We start from the raw sequence: 19,368 nt of genomic DNA on the forward strand, positions 1-19,368 counted from the left end.
CTTAGATCCTGTCAAAATGATTTTCTTGCAGACACCCACACTTGACTGCAGTCCTAAGTGGTACTCAGACCAGTCACACACATCAGTGCATTTTTAATTGCTAAAGCCAAGAGTAACCATTTTAATCATGCCCTAATCATTTATTATAGTCAGTTTCTCTTCAGGATGTAAAGTCATGGGAATAACTCACTAAAAAGTACTTGTGGACTTTGAGGCTTTGGCAGGCTGGGACAGAACTTCTGAGAACACGTTGTGTGAATTTTCCAAAGAAGGCAATCAGTCCCAGAGGACCCACATGGGAGCAGTCCATTTGGGACCTGGCTGGTGGCTTTTATCTTGCATTTGAGGATCTCACAATCACACGGAGATGCCCACAAGCATATAGCATGACTTGGATGTTTATCTTAATGCTAGCTTCAGTTTGTAAAGAGCTGACCCCATCAACTGGAAAGGAAGGAAGGGCTCCTCTCTAACTCAGGGTGGTTACATCTCTCTGCCAGTAAGTGCTTAATGACTCATTTTCCTCAACAGAATTTTCATAAGGCTGGAAATCAGAGAGGGATGTCTGGAGAATGTCTAAGAGGAAGTTCATAAGCCACCGTCCTGCTCTTTGCTGGAGAAAGCCTCCCATGGTAATCAGACCAGCTGAATAAAGCAAACAGCAAAAGATTTCAGGAACATTTCCTCGTTACTTTTCATGAAAAATCCATGAAAGCTCACCATGAAGTTTGTTTTAGTCAGGTTGAGACCAGTACAAATGTCCGAAGAAGAAAACCATTAGTGGAAGAACTAAAAGACAGTAGGTTAACAACCGTATTTATGTGGAACAACAGAATCTATCCAAATGAATTGCATTGAACCAGCCGATATACTCCAAGAAACTGGTGTGTGTGTGTGTGTGTGTGTGTGTGTGTGTGTGTGCGCGCGTGTGTATGTGTGTGTTTTAATTCAGACTACCATTTTACTGATGTCAAGTTGACCAATTGCCTTGGATTTATGTAAATTTATCCAAAATGAAATTGTACATACAACTTACTTCTCTTCTCAAATGCTTTTTTATTTATTTTAAAGGCTTTATAATTACTAACTGTTCTCCTCTCTCAGAAGCTATTCTGAGAGGGAAGCAAAAATATCACTTTTGCAAAGCCATTTTCATTCTTTCAAAGGTCTGCTGGTAAATTATTCTTACTGATCTTTCCATCTTTCTGGCCTGTGCATACACACCTAACCCATCCTAAATTTCACCAGATGGCATTTTATTTCTTTAAAGTAAAGCAGTCGTGGGTTTAGACAGTTGAATTTTTAAACTTCTGTATTTACTGAAAGTGCATATGGTGCTATATGGACAAAGAAATTGTGCTGAAAGAAAAACATTTCTGTCTGCAGTACCTCATAATCTCCCAGAGGAAGAAAAGAAATTGCAGTAATGTGGTGTCTTTCTCACAAAATCTTATGTGACTTTAATTTTCTCCCTCTGCTAAAAATGAGATATATGTGTACTGTACACACCTGGAATTTATATTATTTTAAATTCTTCTTTTGGTTGCAGATAGAAAGGTTATCCAAAACCCAATGACTTGCCAATGTGATCTGTAAGTGATTTCTAGAAGAAAATGAAACAGAAACCTAAACTTGTAAAAAATAATTAAAAAAAAAACTTCTGTGAGGCAACGTAAGCAGATGTTGGTGTAGAATTTACAAGGATGAGAATGCTATAAAACCTCCCTTGAGCCACTCACAGTTCATTTCAAGGCCAAGAACGCCCCCAAAATCTGTTTCTGATTTTACAGAAATCTTTTGAAATTTGGCACGGTATTCAAAAGTCTGTGGAAAGAAAAAAAAACCCTTGCCCTAGCTTCGGCTTCCAACTACGAAGACAGACTTACTTCTTTCAACGGTTTTCACAGATCCGGTGACCCACGCTCTGAAGTCAGAATTAGCTAACTTTCAAAAACATCTGGAAAAAATGAAGGTTAGTATATGCAGCCTCAGATACTTGCTAAAGCATGGGGGCTGGCTGAATTGAGCGCAATCAGAGTTTTCTATCGTTTAGAAGGTGAGGATTTGTACATAAGTATGTACTTCCTGGAGTGGGTTGGGATTGGGAAATTTGTTCTAAATATACTGTAGAAACATTTCTCCTTGCAGAGCTGGAAGAATTCCAGCAATTATAGCCAGATCAGTGGAAGACAATCAAAAGCTTTATGGGGAGGGAGAAAGAGGATTTAGGTGTAAACAAAAGCTTGCCAATTCTACTATTTAGCAGAAACCATTTATATGTCTAATTTTCTTTATTTTATGCAGACATGGTTAAAAATTGTACTTGGAGTTGCCACTTCTGCTGTGCTTGCCTTATTGGTGATGTGCATTGTCTTACGTCCTTCAAGAGGTAAGAATTTTCTCTAATTTGCTCTGTCTGCCTAGAATACTTCGGAAAATGCACTAGTGCTTGGTCACAAGTGATCGAACATTTCCTAAGTGCTTATTTTCCAAAGTAAATCTGTTATTTCTAAGAAGACTTATAAGCTCCCAGATATGTTGTTGAGCAACCAGAAATACTGAGGAATTTAAGGCATGGGTAGGAAGAGGTTTCCAGCATTATTTCAGCAATAGAAAAGCCTGAGTGCTCTTCTATATCACCCCTACATCTCTGCAAAGTATGTGCTAAATTCCAAGCTTTGACAGGCCTTTAGAGACAATATTTTTAACTAACATTGCTTTCGTTATTGGATTGCCTCATGGAAAGTAAAGATGAGTAAGAATGGAAAAGTTAAAACAGAACCTATGGAAATTTTTATTATGAGTCTTTCCAAAAATTTAGGGAGGCAGTCAAGAATAGAGATCTCGAGAATAGCTGCATAGAAAAAGTGAAATTGTTGTTCTAGATGCAGTAGCCAAGAAAATCAAGTTAGAAGACTAAATATTATTAAGCAAGCGTTATGTTTAGTTATAAATTTATCCTTTTTAGAAAAGCTTAGATTAAGATTGATCTCACTTTGCTAAAACTTGGGAGACTGATGTTGGGGGCTAGTTTGGATTTAAATTAAGACCCTGTCTATAAATATTTCAGTGATATTAGAGAAATAGATTTTTATGAAACTCTGAAAAGAAGCTCAAGTTCTAAACAGGAAAAATGTACAATAATAACAGGTCTTCTGCCTTGGGGTCCAGGGAAAGGAAAAAAGTTTGTATCAGCAAATATTAAAATCTTATGATAGCTAAAGTGGAAAATATCTTTGGTTAAAAGCTAACTGACAGTAAAGGAAGATCAATGACAAGCCTTTAGCTAAAGAAAGTATGAGTCCTGAATGATTTGTTGCTTTAAAAAATGAAATATAGAAAAATATTTTGAAAAATTCAAAATGCTCATGGGATTTTCACAGAATTACAAAATGAAGAGGTTAACCAATAAAACGAAGGCAATGTTCCTGTATTTTCAGTGTTGATTTTCAGTCCTCATTCCTCTCTGCTAGCACAAGATTATTCTGAGGCTGTTGAGATAGCCTGAGTTCACATTTTTTATATTTTTTCAAGTTAAAATTATTTTCAGACCGGTGTCTTTCCTCGTTTGGGGGCCATATTTTCCTCACACCAGCAATTGTCAGGTAGTAAATTAGTTCCTATTGGCCCTTTGGATGTTAATACATTCAAAATTAGTTCCTGAATTTTAAAGAAAACTCCCCAATCCTTGAAATGGACACTTTGCTCCATCAGAAACAAATGTTCTGAGAACAAAAGTGTGTGGATTTTATGGTGAGCCTGCACCTTGTCTACAGGCAAGGATGGGTTGCATTTGCACTTTGGAATTATAGAGTCATAATTTCTAATAAGAAATACACTACAGTTATAGTATATAACTATACACATTCATAGATATTTGTCTAATTATATATAATCCCAATCCTTACCCTCTCCCCAAGTTTAACATAGATATATGTTATAATCTACATATATTATAAAAGTCCTATGTTCTTTATAAGCTAATTTTCTGTTTCAACCAACAGGAGATTCTCAGAGCAAAGTAATTTTCAGATAGAGTGAAATAATCAGTTTAAGCTTCAGATGAAATTTTATTTATTTATTTATTATAAGTTTTTTGGAAGTAATTTAATATTTTATTTATTTATTTATTTTGGGCTGCATTATTTATTTTCTTCGCTGCGCGTGGGCTTTCTCTAGTTTTGGTGAGCGGGGGCTACTCTTCGTTGCGGTGCACAGGCTTCTCATTGCGGTGGTTTCTCTTGTTGCAGAGCACGGGCTCTAGGCGCACAGGCTTCAGTAGTTGTGGCATGTGGGCTCGGTAGTTGTGGCACGCGGGCTCAGTAGTTGTGGTGCATGGGCTTAGTTGCTCCACGGTATGTGGGATCTTTCCGGACCAGGGCTCGAACCCGTGTCCCCTGAATTGGCAGGCGGATTCTTAACCACTGCACCGCCAGGGAAGTGCCAGATGAAATTTTAGTACTCTTTCAGCAACAGAAAATCATAAAAAAGCTGAGAACTATTTTTTTCCATAATACCATTCTTTTTCTATTCTAAGTTTGCTGAAGAACTTATCAGAATGTCAGAACTTGTCAGAATGTTAAGTAAATTGTACAGGGGACAGTTCATTTATCTACTTTCCTGAGCAGGACCGGGGTTGAGACTCTTCTTGCCTTGAGTCAGTGGTCCAGGCAGCCCTGATGTGAAGTGTGCCCTGATGACTTCCCTCTTTTCTCCTCACACCCTGCTCCTCAGCCATCCCCAGTGTGGAACTTCAGGTCCAGTTCTCAGTCTCACATCTGCCCAGCGGCTGGTGAGGGAGGATCTGAGGTGGCAAGGCAGGAGAAGGGAAGGAGAAAGGGGAAGGAAGAATGGAAAATTCAGAGCCAAACAAGCTTCTCTTTAGCCTTCTTTTCACACTTCATCAGAAATCCGATTACCTCACATTTGCCTTAAGCGCCCTCGTATTCCTAACCCAGGATTTATGCACCAGCATTAAGAACAGTCTTCCTTTGAGAAACTTAAGGACCCCATTATGAAACACTCATTCATTTATTTATATAATAACAAATGAAGTCCCACTGGTTAGTCCCGCTCAATGAATTGAGTTCCACCTGCCCATCATTGTGCTAGTTGGGGAAACAAAGATACTGCGATTTAGACTTTCCTCTGAAAGCACGGTAAGCACCCAGTCTGGATGCTCAGTTGTCACCACGAATATGAGATCAGGAGTTCACTTAGACCACTGGCTCACTTAAACCACTGAGTGTAAGTGAAAGAAGAAGAGAGAGGGGCTTTTCCAAGGAGGGAGCAGGTCCCAGGAACACCAATCTCAGGATTAAAAGAGCTTTGGAGGAATCAGGCAGGATTTTAGGAACAAATAGGGCAACGGAATGGTGAAATGAGAAAGATTCGTTTAGCTCACTCACATAATCATAAAAATAACAGACAACTTTTTTTGGGACTGCCAAGTTTTCCTTTTTTTATTTTCACTGAATGGGAAACACATATGAGTTTCCACCCCTTAGACCCAGGCCGTCCTCCTTGGCCTCAGCCTACTCCTTCAACCGATTCCCTTTCTCTTCTCCTGTCTCTATTTTTTCTCTTGAGATTCTTCTTCCCAAGCATCACTCCTCTTCCTGTGTAAAGATGCAACCAAACCAAGAGTGGAAACTAAGCTCCTCGCCTTTTCCTCGTTTTCGCCAACCCCAAGGATAAATACAGAACTTTTTGTTTCAAGAGATATACAGAGGTGACAAGACAAAAACCAAACACACAAAAAGCTAGAATTGGAAAGTAACAGAAGCTACAGAATTTTGCAAGTAAATTCTATATGGCCTTGCTTCATGATTAATAGTTTCTGAATTCCTGGACCTTTGTGAAAGGAATTGTGGGAGCTATCTGCACTTTTCTTGATTTCTGTCAAGCATAGAGTTCCCTGCATGGTGATAAGCAAACACTCAATAAACACTAACTATTTTTTCTAAGATTTCTAACATTTTGTAGCAGCTTAATAAATGGTAGCTACCATTTTATTGTGCTCTCCATCATAGCACACAAAGATGGCAACTAGACCTTCTGTGTGATGTATTTTGATTTCAATAATGCTCTTCTTAAGTCTGAGAGTAGGGAGTACTGATCCCTGGGCAGCATCCCTGTTCCTATTCCCCACCTCCTTGGATCAAAAACAAATATTTTTTCAGAAATTTTGTGTGCAAGGCCCTCATAAAGGACATTGGCAGCTCTGAGGCAAAAGCAAGATTGAAAAAAGGAAGAGATATGATAAAGGAAGCTGAGGTGGGTGAGGATGCAGAATAAGACTGAGTGAGAGAGAAAGAAGAGGGAGATTATGTAGTGTGGAGAAATCCAGGTTCTCCTGGGCAGGGAGGACCTCTAGTATCTGCTGTGAAAGGAGAACCATCATTAGCCTAGCCTCAGATCTCCCTGAAGTCCTCCTGTCTACCTTTGCACACTTTTTCTTTTATTGTTGTTGTTGTTGGTGGTGGTTTTGGCCTGCAGTGTTTTATACAAGTTTGTATTCGTTGTCAACTTTTTAAAATCAGAAGATTTCACATAGAAATGTACATTTTTGGCTTCTTTTTAAATATTAGATCTGGCAACATTGGGCCCAAGGTAATAGTTGACTGAGAAGCAGTTGTCTTTAGATTGACAGTGAATTCTCCAGTTTGCTACGTACCCCAATAGAAAATAGAAAATATTTTCTATTTTATTTACACAAGGTACCATATTCACTTACAACATCTGCTTGACTCCTATAAACACTTGGATTTTTAACCTTTGGACTGAAGAAGCTGTAGTATTCTTCCTGAGATTGAAAATAGCAATCTACTGAATATGAAAAAACAGAGATTAGCATCCATAGTTATCCATTATCCACAATACCCAGTCCACTGTGCTCCTGGATACTTTGGTTATTTGTTCAACGAATTATTTATTGAGCACCTTCTAACTACTAAGCACAGGTATAAGGCATGAATGACAAGGTCTCTGGCCTTAGGAAAGGACAATCTGGTAATAAACAAGTAAATAAGTGAATTAATAGAGTATTTCAAATTCGTAAAAGTGCTACAGAAAGCAACTGGAGTGGAGGCTGTGTTAGACATCTAGGGCTGCCATGACAAAATATCACAGACTGGGTGGCTTAAACAACAGAAATTTATATTCTCACAGTTCTGGAGGCTGGAAGTCCATGATCAAGGTATAGTCAGGTTTAGTTTTTCTGGAGGCTTCTCTCCTTGGCTTGTAGATGGCTGCCTTCTTGTTTTGTCCTCATATGGCTTTTCCTCTGTGCATGTGCACTCCTGGTGTCTCTTCCTCTTCCAATAAGGGCACCACCAGTTCTATCAGATTAGGGCTCCACCATTATGGTCTTACATAATCTTAATTACCTTGTTAAAGGATTTATCTACAAATACAGTTCCATTGAGGGTTAGAGTTTCAATTTATGTATTTTGGGGGGACACAATTCAGTTCATAACAGAAGTGGTCAAGGAAGGCTTCTCTGAGATTATATTTGAGCCAAGACCTTAAGGACGGAAGGACGCAAGCTGGGGTCTAGACCCTCAATGCAGAGGGAAAAGCAGATACAAAGGCTCTGAAGCAGGAAAGTATATTTGGGAAGTTCAAGGAATCAAAAGGAAAGTGATAGCTGTGAGGCCAAAATTATGTAAACAAATGAACACAGGAAAATACATATATACATATGTACTTATGACTGTACACACATATGTAAAATTTATAGTGATTGCTTACTTAGGTAAGTAATACCTTATATAATTTATTTCAGAATATATCTGAAGTCACAGATGATTTAGACAGAATATAAATCAATATTTTATAAGAATAAATATCATTTAGAATGTCTATATTTTGGGCAGAAAACCATTGTTACTATTATCATTATTGTTACTATTACTACTATTATAACCTCAACAACCACTTTTTATAAAATAAGATATTTGTGAGACCAAATTATCATCAAAGGAGATGTGAATATGTTTTTAAGGCTTAAAATTTTCCCAGTATCAACATTCAGAACTGTGAAACAGATTCCCTCAAATATCTTAAGAGTTTTAAGCTTATTTATTCACTGTTCTTTTGGAGGAAATATGGGGAAGTCTAAAGTGCTGAGGAAAAGTTTCAGAAAGTTCATGGACATAACAGAGCTTTTGAGTTGAGTGTAAACACATCAACCTTGCAGATTATATTTCTCTACTTTGCACTTGGATTTTAAAATCACAGAAGACGAATCTTGGAAAATTCTTTGAGTTTTGTCAAATTCTAAATAATTTAGAAAATAATCCAAGTCTTTGGATGACTCCTATTATGCAGAGGAGTTTACCTGTCTCTGATTTCCAGAGCGAATTGTTACAACTTACACAAGAATATCTAGTCACATATAGTCCTTGAGAAAAACATGTTCTAAAGTTCAAATAGGGGAGGTGGAATCAAGGCTAAAGGTTCTTAAGAACCAGAGACAGTCAAACTGAGCCTTAAAATCTAGCAACATGTTAGGCATAAATTAAAATAATATTTCAATGGGATAATCAATACTAATCAGTCTTTTACTTACTTATTGGTTATTATATATAGAGCAAAGAATTTATTTTTCATTTTAGTATCCTTGTGAATTAACCAAAATTATGTAGTAAAAACAGAATCATTTACAATCTTTATTAACCTTTATTCCTGTTAATAATAAAAAAAATAGGGTTGCTTAGTATCTAAATTAAAATTTTTTCAAACTGATTATGGTTTTTATACTCGGTAGAAAAACTGATATGATAGGACTCCTTAAAGGAACAGGATAGAAAGACTGTCAAAAAATCAGATAACTTAGAAGAAAAGAACAAATTTCTAGAAAGATACAAACTACCACAATTCACTCAAGAATAGATAGAAAACCTGAATAGAACTATAACAACTGAAGAAGTTGATTTAGTGATTTTTAACTTCCTGCAAAGAAAACCCCAAGCCCAGCTGGCTTCACTGGTAAACTCTACCAAACTTTTTAAGAATTATTACCAATCCTTCACAAACTCTTCCAAAAAATAAAGGAGAACACGTCTCAACTCACGCTGTAAGGCCAGTATTGCTGTGATACAAAAAATATTCAAAAACATTACAAGAAAAGAAGTTACAGACCAATAGTAGTTACAGACCAATATTTATTATGAATATAAATGGAAAAACACTGAACATAATACTAGCAAGTCAAATCCAGCAATGTATAAAAAGGACTATTCACCAAGACCAAGTGAGATTTATCCCAAGAATGCAAGGTTTAATATCCAAAAATCAATCACTATAATAAGCTATATTAATAGAAAAAAGGACAAAAATGATATGGTCATTTCAATAGACACAGCAAAAGTATTTAACAAAACACAGCAGCCTCTCATTGTAAAAACACTCAGCAGACTAGAAATAGGAGGAATTTCCTCTATCTGATAAAGGGCATCCACAAAAACCTCACAGCTAACACCACACGGGTGAAAGATTCAGTGCTCTTCCCCTAAGATCAAGAGCAAGACAGCATGTCTGCTCTTACTTGTGTTTAATATTTTATTGGTGGTTGTAACCAGGGCAATTAGATAAGGAAAAGAAATAAAAAGTATCCAGACTGGAAAGGAAAAAGTAAAACTATCTCTATTTGCAGATGACATTGTTTATAGAAAATCCTAAGGAATTCACCAAAAAATATTGGGACTAATAAACAAGTTGAGAAAATTTGCAAAACACAAGACCAATATATAAAAAATCATTTGGATTTCTATACATTACCAATAAACAATACAAAAAATATATAAATAAATGGAAAAAGATCCTATATTTATAGATCAGAAAACAATATGTTTAAGATGGCAATACTCCCCAAATTTATCTGCACATTAAATGCAATCCCTATCCAAATCCCAGATGACTTTTTCTTTTGCAGAAATTGACAAGCTGATTCCAAAATTCATATGGAAATGCAAGCAATCCATAACAGCTATATTGAAAATGAAGAACAAAGTTGGAGGAATCACACTTCCTTATTTCAAAACTTACTACAAAGCTTACATAATCAAGACCATGTGATACTGGCATAAGGATAGAAATATAGGGACTTCCCTGGTGGCGCAGTGGTTAAGAATCCACCTGCCAGTGAAGGGAACACAGGTTTGAGCCCTGGTCTGGGAAGATCCCACATTCCATGGAGCAGCTAAGCCCGTGCGCCACAACTACTGAGCCTGAGCTCCAGAGCCCGCGAGCCACAACTACTGAGCTCGCGTATCACAACTACTGAAACGCATGCGCCTAGAGCCTGTGCTCTGCAACAAGAGAAGCCCCCACTCACCGCAACTAGAGAAAGTCTGAGCGTAGCAACAAAAACCCAACGCAGCCAAAAATAAATAAATTAAAAAAAAAAGATAGACACATAGATCAATCAAATAGAACTGAGAGCCCAGAAATAAGTGTAAAAGCCTTACATTTATGGTTAATTGATTTTCAATAAGGATGCCATAGCAATTTAATGGAGAAAGTCTTTTCAACAATTGGACAACTGGATATCAACATGTAAAAAATGTTGGACCCACTTCCTCACACCATACATAAAAGTTAACTCAAAATGGATCAAAGACGTATATGTAAGAGCTAAAACTATAAAACACTTAAAAACAAAACCTAGGGATAAATCTTCTTGTCCTTGGATTAGGCAGTGGTTTCTTAGATACGACCCAATGCACAAGCAACAAAGGAAAAAGTACATAAATTGGACTTCTTTGAAATTTAACACTTTGGTTGCAAAAGCTATCATCAAGGAAGTGAAAAGACTACCCACAAAATGGGGGGGAAATGTTTGCACATACATACATCTGATATGCAACTTGCATCCAGAATATATTTTTTAAAAACTCTTACAAATCAATAATAAAAGGCAAATAACCAAATTCAAAAAATAGACAAAAGATAGACATTTACCTCCCAAAAGATATAAAAGTGACCAATAAGCTCATGAAAAGAGACTCAACATTATTAGTCATTAGGAAAATGTAAATCAAAACCACAATGAAATACTAGGAATGAAATTACAGGTGTAGCAAATAGGTATCCATTACAGCCTGCCTAGTGAGAAATGGCTTGGCCTTGGAGGTTCAGTAGAAGTGCAGGGAGTTGAGAGAGATTTTGGAGATAGAATTGTCAAACCTGGGTGCTGGACAAAAGCAGTAAAAGAAGAGTGAGCTTAAGAATAACTCCCAAGTATTTGAATTGAGGAACTACATGGACGACAGTTGCATTGACTTGCAGAAATCTGGAGGGACAGCATGGAATTCCTTTTTTCTTAGCTTTAGACATACTGATTTTTTAAAATTAATTTTTATCGGAGTACAGTTGCTTTACAATGTTGTGTTAGTTTTGCTGTTCAGCAAAGTGAATCAGTTATACATATACATCTATCCACTCTTTTTCAGATTTCCTTCCATTTAGGTCACCACAGAGCACTGAGTAGAATTCCCTGTGCTATACAGTAGGTTCTCATTAGTTACCTATTAGACATACTGATTTTGAAGTGCCTGTGAGATATGCAGGTGGAGGTGTTAAAGAGGAAGTTTAATATATCGTCTGGATCTCAGAGAAGGAATCCAGTGAGGGGTGAGGGGTGGCAGTGGGGGTGGGTGTGAGCCAGCTAAGAAGATGTGATAGAAACCCTGGGAGAATTAAATGGTTGAGGAAGATGACTCTTTCTGAGGTCCCAAGTAAAACGAATATAAGCCACACCACAACTTAAAGCAGAGATTATAGGAAGATGAGCTGGCAAAGCAGACTGAGTGGGCCTTCAGATATAGACGAGGTTTATTTTCATCTTCAGGGTCACCAAAATATTTGGCATTTACCACCATGTTCTTGTGCATTATGTTGACCATACCCTATGACCTTTACCGCTTCAGAGATCACGAAAAAAATAGCCCTAATTAACATAGCACAACAATAACATAATACACAAAATGAACTTAAACCTGACAATAACTTTGAATAACATATGTTGATCAGTGCTACCTGTAGAGAGAACCATGGGAAATTCTTTCAGAACTGAGAGCTACTACATTCTTCAGTGAGACATTGAAAGCTTATAGCGAACTCTTTGTTTTGACAAAACTCAAATGGTCTCATTTTCTCTTAACGTTCATTTTGAGGTATAATTATTCAACCCCCCTTGTGTGTTGCTTGGTTCTTGACCTTATTTTTGTGTTTGTTTTGTCTTGTTATATCACACGTATGCTTTCACTTTAAATCAAAAGGTAGTGGTAAAGTGTCCAGTCTCTAAAATTAGATGGAGCTGGATTTAAACCCCAGCTCTGTTATGTATTAGGCAAGTTACTTTAACTCTCTAATATCCATTTCCTAATCTGTAAAATGGTGTTAATAATAATACTTAGAGAGTTGCTGTGAGTGTTTCACAGGACCACGCATGCAGAGTGCTTGGTACTTATTAGAACTTAGTAAATTATAACACTTATTACTGGTCTAAAGCTACCTCACTTCCATGTTTTTCAAAGTTGTCAGTCTTTGCCCGAATATAATATTAGTTTTAAATAGTTTATTTCCCAACCAAATATCTCCAACATTTGCCCCTGTGGTGCTCACTCCAAAAACAAACATGAGTTGATGCAATGGCTGGAGACATTGCCTATCTGAGGACAACATCTTTGCAGAGCCAGCAGAGAGACAGGTGCAGTGTGCCTGGGAGCCCACGTCACTTTCATTGGAGTGGCCTCATAAGCATCAGTTCCAAAACAAGTATGAAAGTGAGAACAAAAAGACCTACCAGCCATTCGTGTGCTAACTTAATAAACCATATTTTCTCATTTAATTTATGCTGAATATTAGAGCTGACATCAGATGTCTCTGTTCTGATACTTATTTGTAATTTTTTAGGACTAGAAAATTAAATGGCAGAAATAGAAATAGAACCCTAATAAAGAATAAATACAAAGTTTTAAGAAAGAATTAGGAGAATAGTGAATCATTATTTACTTGGGAATCATTTCTGTGAATTGTCATTTCTTGGATTCATAATTGAAATAATTTCCAGCTGTGCTTTAAAAAGTTGAAAATGCAAATAATTAAACTATAGTAAATTGGAATGTTTTGCAGTGTATAAATAACTGTGCTAAAGATGAGCTAAATTGACTATAGGGGCTCTATCAAGAATTAAGTGTTAAGTGGTGTCAGTTACGTATAGAAGAGAGATATGCTCTCAGAATTCTTTTCTACTTCTGCTCAGCTACTTAGAGTTTAAAAATTATAGATGCCAAAACTAAACTTCCAAAATAATCAAAAGATCATAATTCAACATTAAAACATTATTTGGAAAAAGGCATGAAAATCCACGTATTCATTCAGTAATTATTAGTGGAATATTTTTCAGGTGACTAGAACTTGTTTAGTGTGATTGATGCCATAGAGATGCATTTTATACTGACTTACACAGAAACACACACACACATACACACATTCAAAACACTAGAAAACAATGACCCATTCCCCTACCAGTGCTTTCCCTGTTATCTTGTTTAAATCTAATCTGGGGCAGAATCACTCCCTTTGCCCTTTCTCCACTGCTCAAGGATCAGAGGAGGGAATGTACCTAAGGAAGAGTCCATCTGGACAATGAGCAAGAGGACTGAATAGGGACATAAACATTACAGGCGACCGTTAACATTCCTTGAAAGCCATGATTAACATTAGCTGTGGCCTGTCCATGAAGTGTGGATTGCTACGCAGGCCAGACCCATCCACCTACCAGGGGTTTATAAGCAAGGAGCAATTCCACCGACAGGCACAGGAGAACATTGAACCAAGTACAATAGATTCAGTGAAATCACTAAATTTGGATTCTTTGCAGAAGAATCACCTGTGGGGCTTGGTAAAAACTGAAAATCAGGGCCGTATCCCCAGAGATTCTGAATCAGTAGATTTGAGATAAGGACTGGGAAACTTTCTTTTCAAACAAGCACTCCAGCTAACTCGAAGGACAAAATTTTGATACATATTTAAAGGATGGCATGTCCAGGTAGAATTATACATGAAATTTACAACATGGACAGGAGGATAAAGAGTAAGGGCAGGTGTATCTTCGGGGGAGAATTACTGAAAACAAACTAAAATAAAATCTGTCCAGTTGATTTATTTTTTCATTCAACAAATATTTATCATGCTTCCACTGTATGCCGAGCACTGTCCTAGCTGGTACAAAGAACCAGAACTTGGATTGGAAATTCTAAGTACATGTCTTATAACTCTTAATATGTGACCTAAAGCATTGTCTTAGAGCAGATACATTACTCTATTGCATTTATGAACATGTGGTCATTTTCAGCAGGAAGAAAAGAATGCCTAATTTAAATTCTCCCCATTTGATTTGGTATCACTCTGAGCCCAGCCTGGTGCCAGGATAATCACACCTTCTGAGCCCATGTGAGGTTAGGAGTAATCACCTACCCCAAATCTGTGCCACAAGCCTATTTCCGCATAAACACAGCTGGCTCCTCTGGATGTGTTCTGTATATTCCCTTATCACTTCATTGGCGCTGGTGGGGCTTATTATCATGACAGTAATTAGTAGTACAATTAATATATATTTAAACTGCTTTATAGATATTGAGTTATAATATGACATATGTTAAGTTCTCTATATAGATCATTGGTATTTATAGCTACTATGCACCCATTTGAAATAAATGACTAACTGGGAAGTAATATGAAATATAATCTCATGTAACTTTTGAGGATAATCTAAATTAGAGGTTAAAAAGAGTAAATAACTAACCCTTGAAATCTTTTTGGGAAATCTGATAAGGATCAGCATGATCATTAATGTTGAAAAAGGAAAATGAGTAGGAATTTTTTAAATAATTTGAAACTCTTGTTTTTTTATAAATTTTATTTATTCATATGTGGGATATTAGTACTAACCCTATTTATGATCATAATTGGACTATTTCACTTATGGAACCCTAGGATGACCAAGATGTTCTAAGTATAACTGATGAATTCCATTATATTAGAATAAAAGTTAATCTTAATTACATATACTAATAGCTTAATCTGAAACTGCATTTCCCATACTGTGATTTTAGTAGATATTAAAAAAAAAAAATCCCAGTGGTCAAATTAGTTTGAGAAACAATGATCAAAAATATTTGTTCAAAAAAATATATATTTATTTGAAGACTACTGATAAACTATGACAATAACAAAAGCTAACATTTATTGACTGCCAAGCATAGAGCTAAACGTTTCATTTGAATTAGCTCACTTAATTTAACCTTCTATAAAAATGAAGATTAATTATAGCTAAGAATTTCTCAATTAAACATAATTGCAAGTAAGGAAAATTATATGCAAGGATACTTAAATAGGAAAATCTATTATATAAGTCATTATCCATAATCAAACCATTATTTATGCTAGACAAAAAAAGATATCACCAAGACTATATTCATTTATTGAATTAATATTGAAAAAAGTTTAAAGAAAAAAAATTACCTAGTTTTTTGGTATTCACAATACAGGAATTCTCTAAATTAAAATTTTTTTCATCTATATGTTCAGGGTTGTGAGGACACAAATTAAATATATCTCAAAAGGAAAATAATTTCCATTGTAAATAGTGTTAGAATTTCCCCTTGACTATATTAGAAACAGATTACAATTTGTTCTTAAGAGAGTTAAATAAAATTGAATTAAAATACTTAGCAATTATACTAATGCTGTTGCAGTAAAATGGTAGTATTTTATTCATAGAATGGGAATTATAAAATCAGTGGTATGAATTTTGCACAAGACCATTTAACTAAATAGAAGCACTTTCATTATGAATAATTGTATGGCATGTACAACCTTACTTAGGATGCAAAGAACCTGTACAAAGATGATTATTAGAATAATCTAATGTTATTAAGTATTTAGTGCCTGGTTGCTTAGGGGTTCATCAGCCACTTATGTTCTTATAGCTACAGGATAAGTTTTAGTAAATTGAGAAAATAACTCATGGTCCTAATCAAAAGTATGGAGCATACATACATCAGTGTGAATCAGTTAAAACTGCAGAAGATGCTATTATCCAGTTGGTCAGTTCGACCTTATCACATGGCAGTGCATTTATGTGACTATAAGGTTAATAGAGCATGTTGTGTCTCAAATTTCAAAACCTAATGTGGTAAAATTGGAAGGTATTATCAGCATTTTCTAGTCTAGTCCTTTGTATTATAGATGAGCAAGCTGTGATGCCAGAGATTAACTTACTTAAGTCATATAGGAAATTAGTAGTAGAACCATTCTGTAAAGAAGAGGGCACAAATCTCATCCATCCACCCATCAATCCTTCATTTCATGAATTCATTCATTCAACAAGTATTTATTAAATGCCTATTATGTGCTAGACACTAGGGATGTGGCGGTGAGCAAAACTTAGACATGGTCTCTGGCCTATGGTGACTGTTTTGAGAACACAGTGGGAGGTGAAGAAATATGAATAAAATAATCACTCAAATACATACAAGATTACAAACCAAGACAAATGTTCTTAAAAAAGGGAACCTGGTCTATGGTAATATGTAAGAAGGGAACCAGACCTAAACCAGGGGATCAGGAAGGGCTTTCCAGAGAAAGTGGCACTTATATTAAGCACTAAAGGCTGAAGAGAAGTTATAAGGAGAAGGGAGAGGGTGGGAAGAGGTTCAGTAGCCCTGGAGAAAGCAATCAGTATTTGAGAAACAGAAAGCCCAGCATGTTTGGAGTCTACAAAGTAGTGAGAGTGGGGCAAGAAGGGACTGGAGAGGTAGACCATTCCAGACCAGCTAGGGCCTATAGTCCAGACTAACATTTTTGGTCTTTATCTTAAGAGTCATAGAAAGCTGTGGAAGAGTTTAGCAGGAAGATATAAATGTATAGCTCATCTTTGACAGTTTTATTTTTACATGAACAAATACCAGATTCATATATGCTATTCAAGGTATAGGACACTTTTCTAAGTTTTGATTCTGTAAGTGATGGCCTGGAGAAGGGGTAAGGTGGGAGGGATGGAGAACAGGAATATGGATTGAAGAAGGTTTGGAAGTTGGTTGCCACAGTTTCTGGTATATCTGACTGTTTCAGGGCTCTATAATGAATTTGTTCTGATAATGGAAATCACGTTTGAAACATAAAATTGTTTTGGAGGGCTCAAATACAGGAGAAATTTGCTTGTGGTTTGTGAGCTACTTTAGGTTAGTTTTTATATGGAAAACCTCTACTCTTGGAATTTCCAAGATCATTTGTATAGATGATGTGGTCTTCTTTTCTTCTGGTCCATTTTCTCTTTATAAAAACCCCTAGCTAGGATAAGAAATTATCTACCTTCATTAATGCCTCTCTTGAGATGTCTGAAGGTAAGGATTCTGGATGATGTCATCTGATCAACTGGGATGCTAAAATATATCACTGAAAAATCAGTAGAAATCCAAGCCAAGCATATGTGAGGAACTACAATGAACTGCTTAAAAGGCAAAGTTTTTAGTGAAACCTGTATGGTCTGCAATCCCAGCTTTGCAAGACCTAGAGTTATCGGAACCTCATCTCATCTTTCTTCTTAAAAATCTCTGAAAATTCTTCACTGTCTGAAGAATAATGTCCCTGCTTCTCAGTGTGGTCCCCATCACACTCCTCAAATTTTCCCACCAGTGTTCCTTTCCAGGCAGTCAGACTACTTCTCTAAGCCTCATTAGCTTGTCTATCAAAAAGGAAATACTACTCAGAGCTATTAAGACAAGAGTTAAACAAGGATTTAGCAATGGCAGATCTTTTCATTATATGAGGAATAACAGATGAAAGACGTTTGAGTTATTCATCTTCTTTTAAGTAATAATATGTTTCCTCCTCTCCCAAAGTTCATAACTCTGAAGGAAGGACAACAAAAGCACTCACACTGAAGGATATTTTAAATGGGACATTTTCTTATAAAACATTTTTTCCAAACTGGATTTCAGGTAAGTGAATTATTTCTTTACCTTTTGTTTTTCTTTAAATGTATGATTTTTGGTTTTTATTTTTATTGCCAACAATTCTCTATGGTAACATAAGCCATCTTAGTTGAAATGGATAAAAACAGCAATTATTTAGATAAGTCAAGTGGCCAACAAAACATTTTTTCACAGAACTATTTAGACAGGGTTTGTCCAATAGTAATGAGGCCAATACAGTAGTAGCTTTAGCAGAACAGTAAAATCTGAGAGTGCACTGTTAGAAAAAACTGATCATATGATAGAGCTTTTCAGAATGGGAAATAAGCACCTATTTAGAAGAGGTCATGAGAATTTTACCAAAAGAAAAATTCCATTGTTAACCTAGATAATCTGAGAAATGAACAAATCCTAACTTGAAGACAAATCCTTTAAGGTCCATAAAATTGATATTTACATATAGTTTTTCAAAATAGTATGTTGTCAAAAGAGTCTAATCAAACAAGCGGTAAGAGCAACTAAATTGTTTATATTATATATAATTTATATCTAAAGTGCCACTAAACACAATAGAATATTTTCATTTTCTCTTTAGAAAATAATAACCATATAAAATAGGTTTTTAACTAAGTCAAACACAGCCTAAATGGAATATATATTTTTTTATTGCAGAAGAAACATACAATTTTAAACTGGTTTATTCTCTTTGTAACACAGAAAAAGTCCAAACTTACTCCTAAGCACCCTGAACTGGTTAGAATAAGGCTCCTACTAGTAAATATGGCATTTTTGTGTAATGTAGAAAAACAACCCTTTCCTCCCTTCCACCATCAACTTACTATCATATTTTAAATTTGACAAGGCAATATGTACCAGACAGAGAGGAAAAAGAAAGTCAGTATGTGAAATAAGAGAGGTTTCTCTTTGTTATAAATGTATTTCCTGTTAAGGGAGATCATTTCAAGTTTTGTTTTCCTTCTTGTTTAAAGGACAAGAATATCTTCATCAATCTACAGATAATAATATAGTATTTTATAATATTGAAACAGGAGAATCATATACTATTTTGAGTAATACCACCATGGTATGTATCCTCCATTATCTTCCTCCTCAAAAACCTCTGTCAGCTCTTCACTGACCAAAGAACAGAGTCCAAACAACTGAGCACCTGATCTGGACCCAACCTGCCTTCTCAGCTCCATCCCCCACCACAGTTATCCTCCCATTCTCTCTTCTAGTCACACTAGATTATTGCCCTTGCCCGCTCAAATCACCTAGCATTTTCCTTCCTCTGTGGAACAGGTATCCTATGAGATAAAATGTACAAACTCAGTTCTTGTAGTCAGGCAAACTGAGGTTCAAATCCTGGCTCTGTCATTTA

General features: G+C 36.0%; 1 protein-coding gene across 1 annotated transcript in view; it reads left to right on the forward strand.

Annotated features, from left to right (window-relative positions):
• Positions 1 to 1,761: 1,761 nt before the first annotated feature.
• The window catches only part of FAP (fibroblast activation protein alpha), a 71,139-nt gene continuing 53,532 nt past the window's right edge, over positions 1,762 to 19,368 (forward strand). Inside the window, exons 1-4 of the mRNA XM_030852605.3 lie at positions 1,762 to 1,972; positions 2,305 to 2,389; positions 17,916 to 18,014; positions 18,977 to 19,071. Of these exons, the coding sequence (XP_030708465.1) occupies positions 1,967 to 1,972; positions 2,305 to 2,389; positions 17,916 to 18,014; positions 18,977 to 19,071 (285 nt within the window). The 5' untranslated portion in view covers positions 1,762 to 1,966. The remainder of the gene's footprint in view (positions 1,973 to 2,304; positions 2,390 to 17,915; positions 18,015 to 18,976; positions 19,072 to 19,368) is intronic.

This window comes from Globicephala melas, chromosome 7 (genome assembly GCF_963455315.2).
Source record: "Globicephala melas chromosome 7, mGloMel1.2, whole genome shotgun sequence".
Classification (NCBI taxonomy): domain Eukaryota; kingdom Metazoa; phylum Chordata; class Mammalia; order Artiodactyla; family Delphinidae; genus Globicephala; species Globicephala melas.